The sequence below is a fragment of the Lolium perenne genome, chromosome 7 (assembly GCF_019359855.2).
Source record: "Lolium perenne isolate Kyuss_39 chromosome 7, Kyuss_2.0, whole genome shotgun sequence".
In the NCBI taxonomy this organism is placed as follows: Eukaryota; Viridiplantae; Streptophyta; class Magnoliopsida; order Poales; family Poaceae; genus Lolium; species Lolium perenne.
The window spans coordinates 231,627,151-231,649,524 of NC_067250.2; the positions used below are offsets into that span (position 1 = coordinate 231,627,151).

At 45.9% G+C, this 22,374-nt stretch overlaps 2 protein-coding genes across 2 annotated transcripts; one reads left to right on the top strand and one right to left on the bottom strand.

Annotated features, from left to right (window-relative positions):
• The first annotated feature begins 9,854 nt into the window (after nt 1–9,854).
• On the top strand, nt 9,855–15,234 carry LOC127313924 (uncharacterized). Its single transcript, XM_071824228.1, has 7 exons — nt 9,855–9,974; nt 10,596–10,675; nt 11,338–11,402; nt 12,118–12,617; nt 12,711–12,908; nt 13,339–13,422; nt 14,171–15,234. The coding sequence occupies exons 1-7, from the start codon at nt 9,855–9,857 to the stop codon at nt 14,837–14,839; spliced, it is 1,716 nt and encodes a 571-aa protein (XP_071680329.1). The 3' UTR covers nt 14,840–15,234.
• A 65-nt stretch (nt 15,235–15,299) lies between these two features.
• On the bottom strand, nt 15,300–22,038 carry LOC127313922 (kinesin-like protein KIN-7A). The gene is made up of 16 exons (XM_051344406.2): nt 21,799–22,038; nt 21,605–21,719; nt 20,638–20,929; nt 20,456–20,545; nt 20,274–20,374; nt 20,043–20,156; nt 19,878–19,959; nt 19,717–19,784; nt 19,561–19,620; nt 19,349–19,473; nt 18,228–18,426; nt 18,018–18,149; nt 17,816–17,908; nt 16,826–17,707; nt 16,395–16,723; nt 15,300–16,072 (listed from the first exon to the last, which is right to left on the bottom strand). Exons 3-16 carry the CDS (start codon nt 20,876–20,878, stop codon nt 15,709–15,711), a joined length of 2,880 nt encoding a protein of 959 aa, XP_051200366.1. The 5' UTR covers nt 20,879–20,929; nt 21,605–21,719; nt 21,799–22,038; the 3' UTR covers nt 15,300–15,708.
• Between the last annotated feature and the right edge of the window lie 336 nt (nt 22,039–22,374).

The window sequence follows — 22,374 nt, forward strand, 5'->3', positions numbered from 1 at the left end:
GCGGGGATTGGCCCCGTGGCAGACGTCGCCGGCTCCTCGTCCTCCTGCTGCTCCGGAGAGGGGGGCGGATTGTGCTCCCCCTGGCCGCCTAAGTCAGGCGCCTGCAGCAGGTCGTCGTCGCCAGCCTGGTCGCCGGCTTGGTCAGCCGGATCGACGTGATCCGGCGTCCACCTCCTCGTCGCCGGGTCGCCATCCTCGACGTTTTGGCGGTCAAAGAGCTAGAAAAAGACAGAAAACATGAGCAAAACAACAAGCCGGAAGTCGGCAGAAAGGAAAGGAAGTCGGCCTCGCAGCCGCAAGCCGGAAGCCGGCGAAAACACAAAGCTTACCAGCCGGGTGGGTGATCCCTGTCGCGGGGCGCCAGCCCGTAGTTCCACTCCTCCGGCATGTTCGCCTTGGTGATGTTGTTCACCCGGTGGGCCACCTGGGCCTTGGAGAGCAGCGCCTTGGACGTCCGGTTCGGGTCGAACCGGCCGGACATGTGCCCGATTTTGTGGGTGCGCCTTTGGAGCGGCAGCACCCGGCGCTCGGCGATGGTGCAGAGGAGGTCCTCGGCGGTCAGCCCGTTCGCGACAGCCGCCCCCAGGAAGTCCCAGAGCTGATTCACCTCAGCGTTCGGATCCGTCGTGCGGGCGTTGTAGCTCCAGTTGATCCGGCCGACTGGAGGAGCCGGGTTGAACTCCGGCAAGTTGATCCGGTCAACGAGCTGCCCCTCGTTGCGCACGTAGAAGAACGACATTTGCCAATTCTTCACCGAGTCAACGGTGGGGATTTTGGGGAAGGGCGTACCCGGCCGGGTGTAGATCGAGGCGGCGCCGCAGGCCCGCAGGCGGCCTTCAGTGGTTTGCGCCTTGAGGTAGAACAGCCGGCTCCAGAAGTCGATATCCGGCCACAAGCCGGCGTAGGCCTCCATGAAGGCCACATAGCAGCTGAGGAGGATGTAGGCGTTGGCCGGCAGGTGGTGCGGCTGCAGGCCAAAGTTGTCGAGGAACTGGCGGAAGAAGGTCGAAGCCGGCAGGCCCAGCCCGCGATCGAGATGCGCGCCGAAGACGACGCGCTCGCCGGGCTGCGGCTCGGGCTCCGTCTCCTCGCCGGGCGCCCGCGTGACCAGCGACGACGGGATCCGGCGGAGGCGCACCAGCCGCTCGATGTCGTCCTCCCGCATGTACGAGCCCCTCCACGATCCGCTGGCGGAGGCCATCGTCGAGGAAGAAGAAGAAGATGACCACGAAAGGCGGAAAGGCGAGGAAGAACCTTGCGACGGCGGCGGCGACGACGGCGGCGGAGGACGCTCCGTCGAAACGCGGGGCCCCGTGGCGCCGGCTTGTTGGAGTAGCGGCAGCGGATCGGTGGAGATTCGGTCGCCGGAGTTCGCCAGTGGAAGACGTTCGCCGGAGCAGCAACGGGCTCGAGCGCGAAGGAGAGAGCGAAGAGGAACGGGAGCGCGAGGAAGATGAAGTGAGGCAAGTGGCCGCCTCGGTACCCTCCCCCGCGGCATTTATAGCCGACCGCGGCGGACGGTTAACCTCCAAGTGGCGATCGTGGCCACGTCGCCCGGATCCTCTGCGCATTAACTTCCCCCACGACCGCTGCCGTTACTGGAAACCGCCACACCACGTCGCCCACGACCGCATCGAATCCGGAGGGGACATTGATGTGACCAGACGAACCGGCGGCAGAGCCCAGGCGTCAGACCAGTCAAGTCGGGTGCAGGACCCGAGGCGGCGGAGACTCCGGCGCACCGCAAGTCGGAGCCAGACAATAAGTTCAACTCGGACCAAAAGTCATCCAGCAAGGCGGAGACACCACCAGAACTTGCGAGAAAGCAAAAGCTGCATAAGTGTGAATAGCGGCCGGCTAGAAGCAGCCGGCCGGAACGAGCCGGACGAGGGCGCAGCCGGCTGAATGGAAATTCTCAGTCGGCCCCTCCAAGTGCCGTCAAATATACTCGAGAAGCCAGGAAAACCTGCCTAGGTCCTTCTGAACGCAGGACCTTGCCAGCTTCGGGGGCTAATGTCGGGGGGAAGACCCCGGGTAGGGCAATGGACGCGGAGCAGCCGGCTGGCCACTGGCCGGCTCGCGGCAAAGGCCGGCTGAGGAGCAGCCGGCTGGCGCCGTGGCCGGCTGGTCCGGAAGCCGGCTGGCTCTAGGTCCTAGTCGGCCTGGCTACGGCCGCCAATGTCGTAGGCCGGGCCGGCTTCTACAAGCCATATCCGACTGGGGGTTTGTACCTCAGACCGACTCGAGGCTGGCGAGTCTTGCACTGGAAGGAACCGGGTTGGTGATCCGGGTTCCCAAAGTCCACGCTGACTTCATCCTCCGTAAAGCGCGGGGCACTGTGGAGCAATAGTGCCACGCGCCGGACAGGCCATCATGGTCTACGTCGATCCGTACTGGCTACAGTGGCTGATGGCGACAGAGACACTTCCTCTCCATACCGCTGACCTGGGCAGCCGGATGGCACAGGCCATGAGGCCTCAACGGCTCATGACGTCACTGCCTCGGGAAGGAGCAGAAGCCGGAGCCGGCCAAGCCGGCCAGTAAACTATAGGGTCTTATATGTAAAGTGCCGGTGCCTATATAAGCCGCACTACCCCCTCTCGTGCAGGGGATCGATCATTCTCACTTCATTCCACCCTTAGCGCTGCCCTGTGAGAGAGACCATCGTCTCCCTTAGCCTCCCAGGAGCAGCCGGACACAGCTCTAGGAGCACCATTGTATTGTGTGATCATCATATACACTCATAGCAGGAGTAGAGGTGTTACCTCCATCGGAGGGCCTCGAACCTGGGTACGTCGCCGTGTCGCTCGTCCCCATACCCGCATCCGGATACCGCCGTGAGATCTCTCAGGAACCACCTTCGATTAGCCACCCTATGTCATATGCCGTGACGATACCACGACACAATTGGTAGCAAAATAATCTCCTGATGAATGGATGTGTCAGAAAACATGCAATTAGGACTATCTGAGTGTAGACTTTCAATAAGCAATAGTAATGTGTAATCTGATACACTTCAAAAAAAATGGGAAAACAAAAGAATAATTTTGTATTGGTTTTATATGATTCAATCATTTTACAAAAGCATCAATAGAGCACAAATGTGAAGCAGCATTGCATCTCAATTCCCAATGGATAGCAAAATAATTCCCCGATAGATGGATGTGTCATCTGGTAGAACAACTGAAAAAAGAGAGAATCAAATCAGCACTATGTCAACGATAATGCTAAGTAAGCATCGGATTAACATCTTACAAGCGAAAAATGTCATAAAGAATACAATTTAATCATGGAAAGCTGGGCAGGGTCTGCATTCAAGAACAAGACGTTTGTGTCTTTTTTGTTTATCAACAAGGTTCAAATATATCGTACAACGTGATTCATGGTTTTGTGAAGTAAAAGGTTGCAATTGTAAGAGCAACACGATGAGGCTGAAAGAGCAAGAAGCAAAAGTGCAACACTGATATCTGAACATTATAGCAAGTATCAGCAATGTGCACCAACATATTCTATTCACCGCATCAGGCATTTATCCTTCAGCCTGTCAGCAGGAACCGTATATATATATATATATATTGAAAAACTGAACATATTATATGCAAGCCTTGTGTATTATTGTAAATATTATCAGGCACGAAAGTTACTAATAATTAGCCAACCTGCAGCAATGTAACCGACTATCAAACCTGAACTTAAGTACCGAACATTTTACAAAATATTGAAAGTTATTAATGGACGCTGCATTCCTAAGCGCACACATGAATTGACATTGTTCCTTTCCGCCGTAAGTAAACCAATCTGAATATCTAATAAAAAAAAGCCTGGCGCTAAGACAAGGCAGCTAGTTGCAGAGAGGTGAGGTAGTTTGGAAAAGGAGTAAATACATTGTGTGGAAGTAAACGAATATATCTAGCTTAAAAGAAGAAACAGGTCTAATATTCATCAGCGATGATGGCTCCACCTACCTACATCTCCTTACTCTGCTAGAACAAAACTATGAGTCACTTTGCCTCCTCTCTAGGATACATCCTTTCACAAAAGAATATTTAAATAATCCAAGTAAAATAACATTATAAACTTGCAAATGTAATGCAACTGGTTTTCCAAATATAAAATGAGATTGGTCCTCTTGCACATTACATAATTAAAGTGCATGCACACAATAGTGCAAGGGAAAAAAGGTGCTTACAGAATGTTGTTATATTATTGCGATGCAGCATCTAGCTGATCCGCAAAGCTGGAAAAAAACACTATTATTGCATTTGAACTAAACACAAAGAAGAAAATAGATTAAGTACTTAAGATCTAAAATCTGTGCCGACGACTCTTGCAAACACTTAATTGATAGAGAGAAATCTCATCTGAAATGGAAACATTAAATACAATTTAATAAAACGGCCAAGTATCCAGTAAAGCTTAGCTTATAGTTTCTAAGCTTATCTTTAAAGCTGGTTGGTATGAAGAAATAAGTTATAGAAAGTCTATTACTTTGCTTCCCAAACCAGATAAATATATAAATCCCACTAATGTTACCCAATAGAAAAGTGATAGCAATTACATGACCATTGAGCATGGTGGTAGATGGGGAACAGAAACTTAGAATACAAACCTATCAGGGGATACCAGAAATACAGTTTCTAGTTACCTAGTTTGGTGGTTCTGTAACTTCAGACAAATGTTATTCAGAGCATCTAGTTATATAGCCTTGTACAAGTTGCACAAGAAAACCATGTTCAAAGCTTCACACAACTATGTACATTCAATGACGATTACCTGCACCAACTTTCAGGTACAATACATGTATTATCATATCCACAAGCACCCACGTGAAATGCATCAACGTGAACCAGATAATACGAGTTCAAGCCCAGGAGTGCTCTACGTGGATTTCAAAATTATGCACCCCTCCTACCTCTGTTCCACAGATAACACCAGTTACACAATTTCGAAAGGAAAGGAAATTCATTTTAAAGCCAAAACATTAGCTCAGACATGCTGGAAAAGAGGACAGTGAATCCTTTATAGTCTACAGTCCTGGCACAAGCAGATTTGTTGTTGTTGACACCCGAGGCATTTAACCGAGCAATCAAACCGTAAGATAGTGCACCTGCAAATAACATGGGTCATATTGGAGCAGCGGGATAAAATACTTTGCAGGGTTACTTACCAAAAGGCAAACCAACCAAAAGTTCAGTTGATGCACGTTGAGATAAAAATCTGAAAGACTAAAGAGAAAAATAAGGATAATTTTACAAGAGACCCCATTTCTTGGTGCAATCTTTCAAGCCGATACTCCCAATATAGATAAGAAGATAAGAGCTATACAAACTCACTTTGATATTTGAACAAGGATAAAATGACCGAGCAAGGAATATATATTGCTTTGATTCTCACTTTTTTTCTTCAAGCCTACCATCTCATCTAAATTCTAGATGTATTGGTCCCTCAGGAGCTGTAACAAAAGAAATACATATAAATCTTCACTGGTCATAAGTATCACTCAGAATTATGATGTTCTAAATAACGTCAACAGTGTTGCTGCTCTTCTCAGAAGTGGATCTAACTCACCTGTTGATTGGTTGCAGGAGAGTCAGAACGGTGTGCTCTGCGCACCAAGCTTGACAAAATCCCTGGAGGTTGTAAGGTTGTAGCTGATGAAGTATACTTGTTGGACACTTGGACTCGTTACAAGCAGAACTTCAAGAGACATATGATATATGTCATCAGATCGATCAACCAGTCTGCAATACGACCACCTAACTCAACTGCCAGCCACTAAATCTTCACCTGAGCGAGGCCATCAGAAGTCAGAACGGGACAGTCATACCTGAACAAGAGTTTGCTGGGTGAGGAGCACGCCGGCGTCAATGTCGAAGCCAAGCGGGACGATGCGGAACCCACAGAGGACGAATAGGCAGGAGGAGACACCGCGGCATCCATCGATCCACTCGAGGATGACGCGCTCTGGGGCATCGACGGCGCCATGTCACAGAGGAGGCAGGCGGCGTTCCCAGAGATGGGGAACAACAGGCGGCGCAGGAGGCGAGGGCGAGGAGCCTTGGCGTGCGGGCGGTGATGCTCGTGCAGTGGAGGGCGGCCCATGTTCGCGCGGCCCAGATAGGCGCGTGCGGGACGAAATTACGACGAAGACGACCAAAACGTATTGCAAAGCTGGAAAAAAACACTATTATTGCATTTGAACTAAACACAAAGAAGAAAATAGATTAAGTACTTAAGATCTGAAATCTGTGCCGACGACTCTTGCAAACACTTAATTGATAGAGAGAAATCTCATCTGAAATGGAAACATTAAATACAATTTAATAAAACGGCCAAGTATCCAGTAAAGCTTAGCTTATAGTTTCTAAGCTTATCTTTAAAGCTGGTTGGTATGAAGAAATAAGTTATAGAAAGTCTATTACTTTGCTTCCCAAACCAGATAAATATATAAATCCCACTAATGTTACCCAATAGAAAAGTGATAGCAATTACATGACCATTGAGCATGGTGGTAGATGGGGAACAGAAACTTAGAATACAAACCTATCAGGGGATACCAGAAATACAGTTTCTAGTTACCTAGTTTGGTGGTTCTCAGAACTTCGTACAAATGTTATTCAGAGCATCTAGTTATATAGCCTTGTACAAGTTGCACAAGAAAACCATGTTCAAAGCTTCACACAACTATGTACATTCAATGACGATTACCTGCACCAACTTTCAGGTACAATACATGTATTATCATATCCACAAGCACCCACGTGAAATGCATCAACGTGAACCAGATAATACGAGTTCAAGCCCAGGAGTGCTCTACGTGGATTTCAAAATTATGCACCCCTCCTACCTCTGTTCCACAGATAACACCAGTTACACAGTTTCGAAAGGAAAGGAAATTCATTTTAAAGCCAAAACATTAGCTCAGACATGCTAGAAAAGAGGACAGTGAATCCTTTATAGTCTACAGTCCTGGCACAAGCAGATTTGTTGTTGTTGACACCCGAGGCATTTAACCGAGCAATCAAACCGTAAGATAGTGCACCTGCAAATAACATGGGTCATATTGGAGCAGCGGGATAATATACTTTGCAGGGTTACTTACCAAAAGGCAAACCAACCAAAAGTTCAGTTGATGCACGTTGAGATAAAAATCTGAAAGACTAAAGAGAAAAATAAGGATAATTTTACAAGAGACCCCATTTCTTGGTGCAATCTTTCAAGCCGATACTCCCAATATAGATAAGAAGATAAGAGCTATACAAACTCACTTTGATATTTGAACAAGGATAAAATGACCGAGCAAGGAATATATATTGCTTTGATTCTCACTTTTTTTCTTCAAGCCTACCATCTCATCTAAATTCTAGATGTATTGGTCCCTCAGGAGCTGTAACAAAAGAAATACATATAAATCTTCACTGGTCATAAGTATCACTCAGAATTATGATGTTCTAAATAACGTCAACAGTGTTGCTGCTCTTCTCAGAAGTGGATCTAACTCACCTGTTGATTGGTTGCAGGAGAGTCAGAACGGTGTGCTCTGCGCACCAAGCTTGACAAAATCCCTGGAGGTTGTAAGGTTGTAGCTGATGAAGAATACTTGTTGGACACTTGGACTCGTTACAAGCAGAACTTCAAGAGACATATGATATATGTCATCAGATCGATCAACCAGTCTGCAATACGACCACCTAACTCAACTGCCAGCCACTAAATCTTCACCTGAGCGAGGCCATCAGAAGTCAGAACGGGACAGTCATACCTGAACAAGAGTTTGCTGGGTGAGGAGCACGCCGGCGTCAATGTCGAAGCCAAGCGGGACGATGCGGAACCCACAGAGGACGAATAGGCAGGAGGAGACACCGCGGCATCCATCGATCCACTCGAGGATGACGCGCTCTGGGGCATCGACAGCGCCATGTCACAGAGGAGGCAGGCGGCGTTCCCAGAGATGGGGAACAACAGGCGGCGCAGGAGGCGAGGGCGAGGAGCCTTGGCGTGCGGGCGGTGATGCTCGTGCAGTGGAGGGCGGCCCATGTTCGCGCGGCCCAGATAGGCGCGTGCGGGACGAAATTACGACGAAGACGACCAAAACGTATTGCAAAGCTGGAAAAAAACACTATTATTGCATTTGAACTAAACACAAAGAAAAAAATAGATTAAGTACTTAAGATCTGAAATCTGTGCCGACGACTCTTGCAAACACTTAATTGATAGAGAGAAATCTCATCTGAAATGGAAACATTAAATACAATTTAATAAAACGGCCAAGTATCCAGTAAAGCTTAGCTTATAGTTTCTAAGCTTATCTTTAAAGCTGGTTGGTATGAAGAAATAAGTTATAGAAAGTCTATTACTTTGCTTCCCAAACCAGATAAATATATAAATCCCACTAATGTTACCCAATAGAAAAGTGATAGCAATTACATGACCATTGAGCATGGTGGTAGATGGGGAACAGAAACTTAGAATACAAACCTATCAGGGGATACCAGAAATACAGTTTCTAGTTACCTAGTTTGGTGGTTCTGTAACTTCAGACAAATGTTATTCAGAGCATCTAGTTATATAGCCTTGTACAAGTTGCACAAGAAAACCATGTTCAAAGCTTCACACAACTATGTACATTCAATGACGATTACCTGCACCAACTTTCAGGTACAATACATGTATTATCATATCCACAAGCACCCACGTGAAATGCATCAACGTGAACCAGATAATACGAGTTCAAGCCCAGGAGTGCTCTACGTGGATTTCAAAATTATGCACCCCTCCTACCTCTGTTCCACAGATAACACCAGTTACACAATTTCGAAAGGAAAGGAAATTCATTTTAAAGCCAAAACATTAGCTCAGACATGCTGGAAAAGAGGACAGTGAATCCTTTATAGTCTACAGTCCTGGCACAAGCAGATTTGTTGTTGTTGACACCCGAGGCATTTAACCGAGCAATCAAACCGTAAGATAGTGCACCTGCAAATAACATGGGTCATATTGGAGCAGCGGGATAAAATACTTTGCAGGGTTACTTACCAAAAGGCAAACCAACCAAAAGTTCAGTTGATGCACGTTGAGATAAAAATCTGAAAGACTAAAGAGAAAAATAAGGATAATTTTACAAGAGACCCCATTTCTTGGTGCAATCTTTCAAGCCGATACTCCCAATATAGATAAGAAGATAAGAGCTATACAAACTCACTTTGATATTTGAACAAGGATAAAATGACCGAGCAAGGAATATATATTGCTTTGATTCTCACTATTTTTCTTCAAGCCTACCATCTCATCTAAATTCTAGATGTATTGGTCCCTCAGAGTCTGTAACAAAAGAAATACATATAAATCTTCACCGGTCATAAGTATCACTCAGAATTATGATGTTCTAAATAACGTCAACAAATGTTGCTGCTCTTCTCGAAGTGGATCTAACTCACCGTTGATTGGTTGCAGGAGAGTCGTAACGGTGTGCTCTGCGCACCAAGCTTGACAAAATCCCTGGAGGTTGTAAGGTTGTAGCTGATGAAGTATACTTGTTGGACACTTGGACTCGTTACATAAGCAGTAACTTCAAGAGACATATGATATATGTCATCAGATCGATCAACCAATCTGCAATACGACCACCTAACTCAACTGCCAGCCACTAAATCTTCACCTGAGCGAGGCCATCAGAAGTCAGAACGGGACAGTCATACCTGAACAAGAGTTTGCTGGGTGAGGAGCACGCCGGCGTCAATGTCGAAGCCAAGCGGGACGATGCGGAACCCACAGAGGACGAATAGGCAGGAGGAGACACCGCGGCATCCATCGATCCACTCGAGGATGACGCGCTCTGGGGCATCGACAGCGCCATGTCACAGAGGAGGCAGGCGGCGTTCCCTGCAGATGGGGAACAACAGGCGGCGCAGGAGGCGAGGGCGAGGAGCCTTGGCGTGCGGGCGGTGATGCTCGTGCAGTGGAGGGCGGCCCATGTTCGCGCGGCCCAGATAGGCGCGTGCGGGACGAAATTACGACGAAGACGACCAAAACGTATTGCAAAGCTGGAAAAAAACACTATTATTGCATTTGAACTAAACACAAAGAAGAAAATAGATTAAGTACTTAAGATCTGAAATCTGTGCCGACGACTCTTGCAAACACTTAATTGATAGAGAGAAATCTCATCTGAAATGGAAACATTAAATACAATTTAATAAAACGGCCAAGTATCCAGTAAAGCTTAGCTTATAGTTTCTAAGCTTATCTTTAAAGCTGGTTGGTATGAAGAAATAAGTTATAGAAAGTCTATTACTTTGCTTCCCAAACCAGATAAATATATAAATCCCACTAATGTTACCCAATAGAAAAGTGATAGCAATTACATGACCATTGAGCATGGTGGTAGATGGGGAACAGAAACTTAGAATACAAACCTATCAGGGGATACCAGAAATACAGTTTCTAGTTACCTAGTTTGGTGGTTCTGTAACTTCAGACAAATGTTATTCAGAGCATCTAGTTATATAGCCTTGTACAAGTTGCACAAGAAAACCATGTTCAAAGCTTCACACAACTATGTACATTCAATGACGATTACCTGCACCAACTTTCAGGTACAATACATGTATTATCATATCCACAAGCACCCACGTGAAATGCATCAACGTGAACCAGATAATACGAGTTCAAGCCTGTGAGTGCTCTACGTGGATTTCAAAATTATGCACCCCTCCTACCTCTGCTCCACAGATAACACCGATTACAGTTTCGAAAGGAAAGGAAATTCATTTTAAAGCCAAAACATTAGCTCAGACATGCTAGAAAAGAGGACAGTGAATCCTTTATAGTCTACAGTCCTGGCACAAGCAGATTTGTTGTTGTTGACACCCGAGGCATTTAACCGAGCAATCAAACCGTAAGATAGTGCACCTGCAAATAACATGGGTCATATTGGAGCAGCGGGATAAAATACTTTGCAGGGTTACTTACCAAAAGGCAAACCAACCAAAAGTTCAGTTGATGCACGTTGAGATAAAAATCCGAAAGACTAAAGAGAAAAATAAGGATAATTTTACAAGAGACCCCATTTCTTGGTGCAAGCTTTCAAGCCGATACTCCCAATATAGATAAGAAGATAAGAGCTATACAAACTCACTTTGATATTTGAACAAGGATAAAATGACCGAGCAAGGAATATATATTGCTTTGATTCTCACTTTTTTTCTTCAAGCCTATCATCTCATCTAAATTCTAGATGTATTGGTCCCTCAGGAGCTGTAACAAAAGAAATACATATAAATCTTCACTGGTCATAAGTATCACTCAGAATTATGATGTTCTAAATAACATCAACAGTGTTGCTGCTCTTCTCAGAAGTGGATCTAACTCACCTGTTGATTGGTTGCAGGAGAGTCAGAACGGTGTGCTCTGCGCACCAAGCTTGGCAAAATCCCTGGAGGTTGTAAGGTTGTAGCTGATGAAGAATACTTGTTGGACACTTGGACTCGTTACAAGCAGAACTTCAAGAGACATATGATATATGTCATCAGATCGATCAACCAGTCTGCAATACGACCACCTAACTCAACTGCAAGCCACTAAATCTTCACCTGAGCGAGGCCATCAGAATTCAGAACGGGACAATCATACCTGAACAAGAGTTTGCTGGGTGATGAGCACGCCGGCGTCAATGTCGAAGCCAAGCGGGACGATGCGGAACCCACAGAGGATGAATCGGCAGGAGGAGACACCGCGGCGTCCATCGATCCACTTGAGGATGACGCGCTCTAGGGCATCGACGGCGCCACGTCACAGAGGAGGCAGGCGGCGTTCCCAGAGATGAGGAACAACAGGCGGCGCAGGAGGCGAGGGCGAGGAGCCTTGGCGAGGGGGGAGGCGAGGACGAGGATCCTTGGCGTGCGGGCGGTGATGCTCGTGCAGTGGAGGGCGGCCCATGTTCGCGCGGCCCAGATAGGCGCGTGCGGGACGAAATTACGACGAAGATGACCAAAACGTATTGCGAAGATTGGCAGAATAAGGAACACCTTCGTACTTTTTAGGTAGTGTAGATAGATAGAATCGTCCTTGTTCCACGACATCCCCAACAACTCACCTGAGATTCTGAGAATGAAACAGTCCCAAGTCCAGAGACGATCACGAGTCATAGGCATCGCAACGCGAATCTCAAAGCCACCTCCCTTATCTTTTCCCCATCGTCACGACCTCACCACTCTCCCTCCCCCACCTGTCGTCAACTGCTCCGTCCCGGCGGCTGTCGTTGCTCGCCGCACCGCCGACGCGGCATCGCCGCCGGCCGGCCAGCCCGCTCCCCCACGGCCTCTAGCGCGCCCCGCGTCACCGCAAGCTTCTTCCCTGATGACACTGGCGATCTCGATCTGCTTCTCTGCCGGTACGCGCCACCGGGGGCTGCGCCTGCGCGCTTCCCCTTCCGCGTGATTACAGAGGCGGACGGCCTCCGTGCTCCACGCCTCCTCCTCCCACTCTACCCACCGATGTCCGTCGCCTCCTGCCTAGCCCCTCCCCCACCGCGGCTCCCGCGTGGTAGGGCTGGGCCCTCCACCCCTCCCCCCTCCCAGCTCGGATTCGGGCCTAGCAGCAGGGCTGCTCCCGCCAAGGTAAGGCAGACAACGCCCTTCGATTCAACTGCGTGATTTCGTTCCTGTGTAGCAGTACACAGTAGAATCACACTGCTTGCTGCGTGCGTTTAGGGACGGAGGCTGGTTCACATCTCGTGCTTCAGGCAGGAGCAGGATGGGTCAGCGGCATCTGATGATGGCACCGGCTTCAAGTACATTGGGCGGGTGGAGATGCCTGGGGACAAGGAGGTGAAGGGGGGAGAGGGTGGGAGCTCCAACGAGGAAGAGCAGAGTTATGAAAGTAGAGATCTGTTCGTTATTTTGCTCAAGGTAAGTCCGATTTATTTATTTCCAGCATGCCAACTTCTTTTTTTAGCAATAGCAGTTTCACATGTAGAATATATTAGTCGGGTACTGCAGAATGAAGGCACAGCATCACACTATGCAGGATAGAATTACAGAAGTGAAACTATAGCTTCGACGTTCAGTTGCTCATTTGCAGCGATATCTAAGAAACCATACCGTGGTGACTACAAAACTGCTTGTTGCGTATGAGTTGATTTTCTTGCCAATATAGACTTACGTTTTTCTCAGCCTGTGTGAACTGAGGGAAACTAGTTATCATTTAGTCTTGAATAGTCTTGGTTTGTATTTTGTATCACCCTAATACCCGCATTTGTTAGTTTGCTGCTAGCCCTTTCATTCTTTAAGCTTCAGTTTGTCATGCGAGACAGTGAAAATTATTTAATCTATGTTCCAGATAAAGGAAAATCTACAGGAAAGGGTATCCAGATTTTGGAATGAACGCTGGATGGTACCTTGGACTGGACAAACTATTGCCCAGGTTAGTTCTCCACCTATTGTATCCACTTCTGGTGGTCCTTGGTCTATTGCAGCAACATCACTGACAGCTGGTAGAAGAGCATTTTGTACTTTAAATGGCATGATGGTTGAAACCGGTCGGTCTAGGTCAGAATTTGGTCTTTCTATACCCAAACCATGCCTCAAATACCAAATACGGATTCTTCTGGGCATGTACACTACTTCTTTTGGATATTTCAGATCAGACAGATAATAATATTGCACTTAATTTCCTACGTATGATTTTCGTATGTTGTAGCAATCTTATAAGTTATGTCAAGATATTTATGCACTCACATAATCTTCTGTTTAATTCTTTCATTTCCGTTCCGTAGCATCCTGCTTGCAATTCCGCTGTTTATACTCATGTAAAAGGGCTCACTGGCATGTGGGGCATTTGCACCCAACAAGCATTATATAGTTTGCACCATTCACTTTAGACTTCTAATCTTATGTGGAACTGAACTCACAGGAGCAACTCCAAACACGCTGGGTATTACAATATGTCTCACTCTTAGAAAAAAGTTATTGATGTCTCTGTTAGCATGATATGTCAAATAGAGAGGAATGAATGGCTTATGAGCTCTTTGTTCCCACCGCTAAAATATTGGTTATTGATTGCCTTACTAAAATTAATAGTGAACCCGGGGATCTTGTTTGAATATAATGTTCTATTAGCAGTTCGTATGGATTTGTACTAAGAGGAACTCAGTTATGCTTTCTGAATACAGGTCATGTTTTTGTGGATTGCCACATTTTGGCTCGTGGGTTCGTGGATAGTGCCATTCTTGGCTCATGCTGCTGGCTTTAGCAAGGAAACATTGACGCACAGGGGGCAAGCATTATATAGCCTTGTGACGGACATAACTGAAGGCCTTGCTGGGATTGCTATCATTCACCAGTGCCTTGGTAGATTCCGTCCCCTTCCTCCAGGTTGGTTTGAGTTCAAATTGAAGGGCAGATGGCATTGGGATGTAGCGTTGGGATGTCTGCTATTCCCATTGGTTAATTTGCTTTCTCACATCAACATCAGCCTAGTTCATATGTCGTCAGGGCCAGTCGTCGGGGTATCCAGTGTAGAGCAATCCATTGTTGCCCGTGACCCAGTGGCGATGGCCTTGTATGCTGTGGTAGTCACTGTGTGTGCACCTATATGGGAAGAGATTGTGTTCCGTGGTTTCCTTCTCCCGTCTCTAACACGATACATGCCTCTTCCAATGTCGATCCTGGTAAGTGCCGCAGCATTTGCGCTGGCGCACTTCAACGTTCAAAGGGTATTGCCGTTGATATTTCTTGGTGTTGTGATGGGAGGTGTCTTTGCCAGGTCACGCAACCTATTGGCATCGATGGTGCTTCATAGCCTTTGGAACGGTTTTGTATTCTTGGATCTGATGAAGTGAGCTATGCAGATATTATTGTTGTCCAGCTTTTGATACTCCTGTGGGGTTTCCTCGGACCTTTGTTTTTTCATTTTGCGTGGAGAATATAGAAGCTAACCCAGGTTGTGGTCAAGATGGTTTGTGTGGAAGAAATCACGCAGGCAACAGAGGAAGGAAAGTGCAATCCCGCATGCTTAATGGAGAATAGACAACAGAAGACAGCCTTCTGAAGATCTTTGTGCAGGTGCGATACCGTGATAGGATAGCCATAGGACTTGTACACAGAAGCATCTTTCTTACTAGTGTAAATTATATGCGTGAGAATAACCGCCTCATCGTGTATAGAATTCCCCATTCATATTGAGTTGTGCAATTTTTTTACTTGATTATGTTAGAAATATAGATTCCTTGGTACATCTTATCTGATGTGTTGCCTTGTTCTCATGTGAGCATTGTACCATTTTTGGCGTGAAACCGAACAACCATAAAATATTTTCTGCTTTTGACCATGAAATACTCTGCTTCACAAAGAAGTAATGTTTTGGACACAAACATGGTTCTAAAATGTAGTTTCGACTAGTAATTCCTACCACAGTATATCTACCGGCCAGGTGGACGACTGCCAGAGCCCTAATTTCGTTACTTCCAGTGCTCCCTCCATCTCCATTGGTGACACTGAAAGGCCAGGACATGAGAGCCAGAGGAAGAACCATCCTCTTAGGCCATGTAGTACAACCTCGAAAACCTGAACCGCATAATCCCACAGGTTTACCTTGACAGGGCTTATAATCATTTCCAAACTTCAATACCTACACTATCCTCCCTCCCTGTTCAAACCAGAACAGGTCATCTGGACATGATGAAATTGCATGGCCTTTTCTCCTTCAGTGTCATGGCCTGATGGTCTGAGTTACCAAAGTTTGAGCTCTCTCCTTGATCCTGTTCGAAATTGGCCGCCAGCCCATCAGCCACGGCTTCCTACATGCGGGGACCGCGAAGTTGAGCTCAAACATCTCCTTGCTGATGTTGCCACCCTCGCAGAAACCGACCAATCGGGCAACTGTGTCGGCGCTCTCCTCGATGTGCACTTGATCATCAGGGTCTGTCCACAGCTTGTTCACCAGCTGCAGCTTCCGATGCTTCGCCTCGAGGGGGACCTGCCATTTGATGAACAGGCGCTCCCTCTCCTCTTCCGTCAGCCTGGAGCCCATCCGTCTTGCGAGAAATTCTCGCTCATTCCTCAACACTTTGATGCTGCAATGTACACATAATAAATGTCAGGTGCCTTGGAGCTATTTGGAAATAAGGAATTAGCAACATTGGGTAACGGCATGTGAAACATTTTGACTTGACCTAGTTGTATTTAAATCATAGAGTAGGTTGTATATGTTGAATGATGAATGATGGCTAAAGCTCAGAATAGTGGTATCACTATGACCAAAGAAAAGATCATCAAAATAGGGCCCCAGGTCTTTGCTGGCAATGTTCACCACTACCTTTTGCTGCTAGAGTTAATCAACATAATCTGTAAAACAGGAATAGGACAGGTAGCACGTTGGCCTATCATCATAATTACCTTGAGGCACGAGAAACTGCAAGGTCATCACCAGGTCCAGCAGGGCTTGCATCACCAACTTCGTCCAAATGCTGCTGCAACCATAGCAATCTTCGAACTTCAACTTCGATGTATATCTGATCAGCCCTATCCCCCCTGAACAGCCGATAGAACTGGGTTCTGTGTATGATCGATACATGACAGAGATCCCATAGCTGGATAATGTGCTGCATCTGCGCCTTAAATAATCCGTCCCATGGCTCAAGGCCATCTTGTAGACATCCCGAAGTTTCCTCCAGATCTTCTTCCATGTCATTTTGTTTTCCTTCATTAGATTCCAATTCCAAGACCTGTAAGAAAATTTTGAAGAAAACATATTTTAGCAGAAATAATTATATTTTCAAGATGACCAAGAAAGTAAATATGTGTGGAAGATCAAATGGGGCCAGGACCTGGCAGACAAGCAGCTGCTTTTGGTACTGAAGTTTCGCCACTCTCTCCTTCAGCTCGGTCACATAATCCCTGATGTTCCTTACATTTTCTTCAGCTGCATTTTGGAACATCCTCTGCATCTTCTTCATGTTTACTGAGCTGGATCGCCTATTGCGTGGTGTTCCATCACGTGATGATACATCTCCATTCTCTTCATTTTTCATGGGAGTAGCCTTTTCTGAATCCCCATGAGATACCGTGTGGCCATCTGGAGCTTTGTTCTCAACATCCGATTCTGAAGGTCTACTAGAAGAGTGCGGAGAGCAAGGTGCTCTTATTGCTTTGTTTATGTTGTTCATGCCCATCGGAAGAAACACCCTCCTCTTCTTTTTTGATGCATTGGACTTTGTGGAAGATTCATTACACTGTGTGCCAACATTTGGAAGTGACATCACCAATTTATCAAGAGACTTCTGTACATTTTCTAGTTTCGCCTCAAGTTTGGCAATATCATTATCTTGCATATGAAGTCTACTGATTTCATCTTTCAAATCAGACCCATTCCCGTCATCTGTAATCATCTCAACGTCTCTGTTCTCAGGTCTAACGGATTGCATCTCCCTGATTTCTACCTGAAGCTTAGCGATAGTTTCCGCTGCATCTTGGTTGCCATGCTTGTGGCATTCAACCTCCTTGTGTAATACTTCAATAGCTCGGTTCGCTTCAACCTCAAGCTGCTGTTGTAGCTGCTCGAGTTTGCGAATTTCATGCTTTAGCGTTAAGGGAGCAGTGGATGATTGTCTAATTGAGTTCCTTATCTTGATCATTTTACTAGGCTGTAGTGACCCAGAAAATGTCAGACACTTCCGGGCATTTTGCGGTGAGTCAAAGGGATTCCAACCCTATACAAAATGATGGATTTGGAGAAGATTTAGTTTTTTGCGGGAAGAATGGAGATGATACAGTTGACAGCAAAAGAACATGTCTTCAAGGAAAAGGCAAAATCTTACTTGCTGGTTGTCACCCATCTTCTTTCGTAGTTCTTCAAGTTGTGAACATGCATTATCTCGTTCTTTCTTGAGTTCTTCCATTTCTATTTCCATCTGCAAGGTTCACTCTATCAGATCAATTACAAAACTATATTCAGCGAATCCTCAAAACTCAAAAGTTAATAGTAAGAATTTCGTCCTTGGTAAGAGAAGAGAACCTTACCTGTCTGATTTTCCTGTCCTTCTCTATTCTGAGGATCTCAGAAGAGGATGCACGATCAGGGGTTTGTAGTTCTGCTTCTAGCCTAGCAACTTCAGTTTGAAGGTGCTTCACGAGTTGCTTATCAGAAACAATCTGTATGGACAATGGAATGGTAAGTTTATTTCAAGAACCGGGGGGTATGACAAAGAACCTTGAGGTCGCAGTTCTTACCATATTAACTTTTGCGGTATTTGTGACCTCCTTGGCACATGCTGCAAAGAATAAAGTATTTCTAGATTGCTCTACGTGTGTCAGGGCTGGGCTCATGGTACAGATGATGGCCGTTCTTGCATTGCCACCCAAAGAAAGTTGCAAAATACGTGTGAGCTTCGAATCACGATATGGTATGTGTCCACTTCTTTTCTCTGAGCTGCAATGCAAATTTATAGTTAGTATGTTTGAAGTTCCAATAAGGATAAACTTTCTTTCCTTAGATTTTGCTGCCAGAAGCAAGAAAAACACAAATGTCCCATGTAACATCTGACTCTCATAATCTTAATGCTAACTGGCACTGCTAATCCAAAGAACCTTTCAGTAATTGTAAGCATTGCTGAAGTGAACAGGGGCAGTTTCTATAACTCAGGTACCCAATTTGCAACGTACAATTATTCGCATTATTTATCTAGTTTATGCGATTATTTGTAATATCTTTGTAGATTGACAGGTTTGTTAGAAAAATGCATGAAGAGCTAACTTAACTTAGTGCAGTAACCATATCATAGATTCATATTAGTGATTACTTAAGTATTTACAATGGTACATGCTGGTAACCTGATAGATACTCTAATTTAGAATGTGTCTACGCTCTTATAAATTATTAAATTTAGAATAAAAACCAAAATTTGGAGATAACAAAAATGAGTTGGATTGAATGGAAGAACCATCTGTTTATTAGTCATTACATGCCAAATGCCACTCGTATACAGAAAACCACATCGTGAAGTTTGAACTTTCAGTCATTTAGCCAGCAGACCCAAGAAATTACTACTATGAGACATTCACAAAACATAAGTCGTTTCACATACACAAAATGACTCACTCAAAACTGTTGGAATTCGACTAACTTTTGAGGTACAGAATCGATGTCATTCACATAATAACGGTCTTTAGTAAGAATATGTTTATCTGATGTATTTCATTTGCGCTTTGGTTGTGCACTTCTATATGAAATTCATGAGGAACTAACTATATTAGAGCTAGTTTCCCAATTAATGCAGAGAAAAGCTACTAGAGAGTAGAGACATATGATCCAAGTTTCTTATCTTGAAGTGTCTCTTTTAAAGAACTCAAACCTTAGTTTCCGGATGACTTTAGTCAAAGTCAGCAAACTGAGATTTATATGGCAGCCTTCTTTCAATCTTGCACCAATTGCATGTGTTTGTGCAACTCTTTCGCTTCCAGCAAGGTCAACAAAATTCTGCGCAAAAGCAAAAAACCAAATCATTAAGATCATGGACAGCAAAAATCAGCATACCACATGCCAAAAGTAGGGCAGTATTCTTACTAGAGTAGCAACAAAAGATTTAACGCAGCCTGACACTTCACGGAGCTTACTCTCCACTGTCTGCATAGAGATACACAAAATAAAATATTAATTGTTTTCTCAATGCATTTTTCTTGGAAAGGTGGAACATAAACAGGATTTTTTTTTCTCATGTACCAGCCTAATGATTTGGTGGGAACGAGAACTGGTGTCATTCAGTGCAGTCTCCCCAACCTGTCTTTGTTCTGCAGTTATTTGGTAGGTCATTAACAAATGTCAACCAATTAACCTTGCACGTTTCTTCTTTCTCGAGAGGTACACTCTGCAAGTAGTAGTACCTTCGCAAATGCCGATTAGATGCCTCAGATGTTCTCTGTCCTTGGCAATTTGTTCGTCCAACTTCTCCACGATGGGTCCTTTCTGTCAAACCAAAACATATTTTTACAAGACCATTACAACATGAAGGAGGATTCTGTAAGAGGATACTAACTGAGTTAACAAACCTCGGGATCATCTAACAACCGAAGGGGACCAGATTCAGGTTGTAGAAGATCCTTCACAACCTCATTGTAGATTTCCATAGCAGATATCTTGATAACAAATTCCCTCTCAGGGGTCTAAGCAATAGACAAAAGCCAGAAAGGCAGAAAAGGTTACGTCTTACGAACATGACGGCAGTCTTCCATCTACGCAGAGTCCGTAAATGTCATGAACAGAAGAAACAAAAAACTCACATTTTCCATGTGCCTGTAAATATCACAAACAGCACTCTCTGTCACACCTCTCATGGTATATGTCTTGCCACTGCTAGTCTGACCATAAGCAAAAATGGTGGCTGCAAAACAAAGACAAGACCAAGGTCAATTTCAGATCATCATTCCACCAGCACTAAGCTAGAAAGTGAGCATTAGTCTACCATTGATGCCTGTCAACGCAGACATAGCAACATCCTTAGCTCCGTCTTCGTAAACCAAATCTGTCTGACAACTCGGCCCAAACACCTTATCTGGAGGATTACATAGGCATTCATTAGTTAATTAGAAGGTCACTTCTGTCACAACATACAGAATTGCTTGAGCTGATGACTGGACAGTGTACCAAAAGTGTAAGAGGTGGGTGCAGCCCGGTCCTGTGGGGGGCCCTTGTATATAATTGTCTGACCGTCAGCACATTCCCAGGCAGCCTGGTCCTTGACGGCCAGCTCCTTCTTGCTCAATGGCCGCACCCTTACCGTGACAAATATTTTCTCCTCCTTGGGCCTGGCGCTGCCCCCAGGGGTACGGGTTGGTGTGCGCTCAATCTTGGTGTTAGGGGTGCCTGGTGGTCTTGATGCAACCATTTCTGTAGTCCTTGTTGGTGTACACTTCAATCTGAACTGTCAGCCAGAAGGCTGGGGAAAACAACAAGAGTTCAGTCATAATTCTTGCGGAAAGGCAATGCTGCAATTTGTCATGTTCAAAATCCTATCTAGAGAGTAATGTGGATATAGATGAAGTAAGGGCTAATCATCAGCCATAAGAACTGACAAAGTAAGAGACCATTTCAAAGACTATCTATCTATCTTACTGCAGGAAATGTTGCTATCACAGTCTGCATAACGAGGCGATTCAGTTGCTGATTAATTCAGAAACATTCGTTTAGTTTGCAACAGCAGAAATAAACAGATCAGGTATTACATTACCCTTCATGACTAACATTACACGACTCTCTGGACAGCAACAATCCCAAAATTCAAAAGTAAGTACCCCTGTCAATCATCGTCAATCTCTCCATTTCCCCTAACTGATTAAATGACCTGCCAGTCAAATTTCCATGAACAACGCAAATCCGGATGTTTCCAGCCGCAGTAGCAGAGAAGCGCCTTAGTTCAATAATAGCACTGTCAAGAACACACTAACTTCCCGATCAGATGCCACAGCTTCCCCATTCCAAGCTACCGTACTGACACTGTGACACACATTTCCCGCACAAAAATTAAAGGGAATCGGCGACGCCGAACGCATATGCTAAGAGCATCTCAAATACTAGCAATTAGATCACCCGAAAGCCCAACGCAGCCGCTTACCAGACCTCCAGCAGGCGATAGCGCGCGTTCAGTTGAAGCCCCCGATTCCCCCGAGGGAATACGCCGCTATCAGCACTCCGCGCGCGCAGGCAGCGAACAGCAAATCCGCAACAAGCTGGAGATAGTGAAGGATCTGGATTAGACGAACGAAGGTAAACTCTACAAAGCAATCCAGGAGCGCTAGGGTTGCTCACCAGCAAATCGGACCAATCCAAGGCAGCACGGGCGGATCCCCACCGCCACGCCGGTCGTCCCGGCACGGTGCAGCGGAGGGCGACGGGGGCGGGCGCGAGCGAGAATCCGTCGACGCGGACGGGGATCTGGAGGCGCTCGTGCTCGGCGGAGACCGGAGAGAGAGGGAGGAGGAGGAGGAAGGATGGAGAAGAACTCGTGAGAACGGAGCGTGTGGGGGGTCACTGAGGCAACGGCTAGCTCAGATTTGGAAAGGCGTTACTGGAAGTCCCTGGAGACTCGCTGTGACGTGGCCGGAAGGGGGATCGGGCCCACCTGTCGGCGAACGGAGTTTTATGGTAGGTTTTGTTTGACTTCAGGTGGTCCCCCACGAGGGGCTCGCCGCCGTCGCTGGTAGGCGGTACCGTGGTTTGAAATTTTTACTGAGTTTTCGTGCTGGATTTCACTAATTTTACTGAGTTTACTGACACACCGAAAAGCGAGGCGAGGCGTGGCGGGACCGACGCGTTAGCGGCACAGGAAAAATTCGTCCACCGCTCCCACCTAATCGCGCCTCTCCGTACTTTCTGCCATCCCAA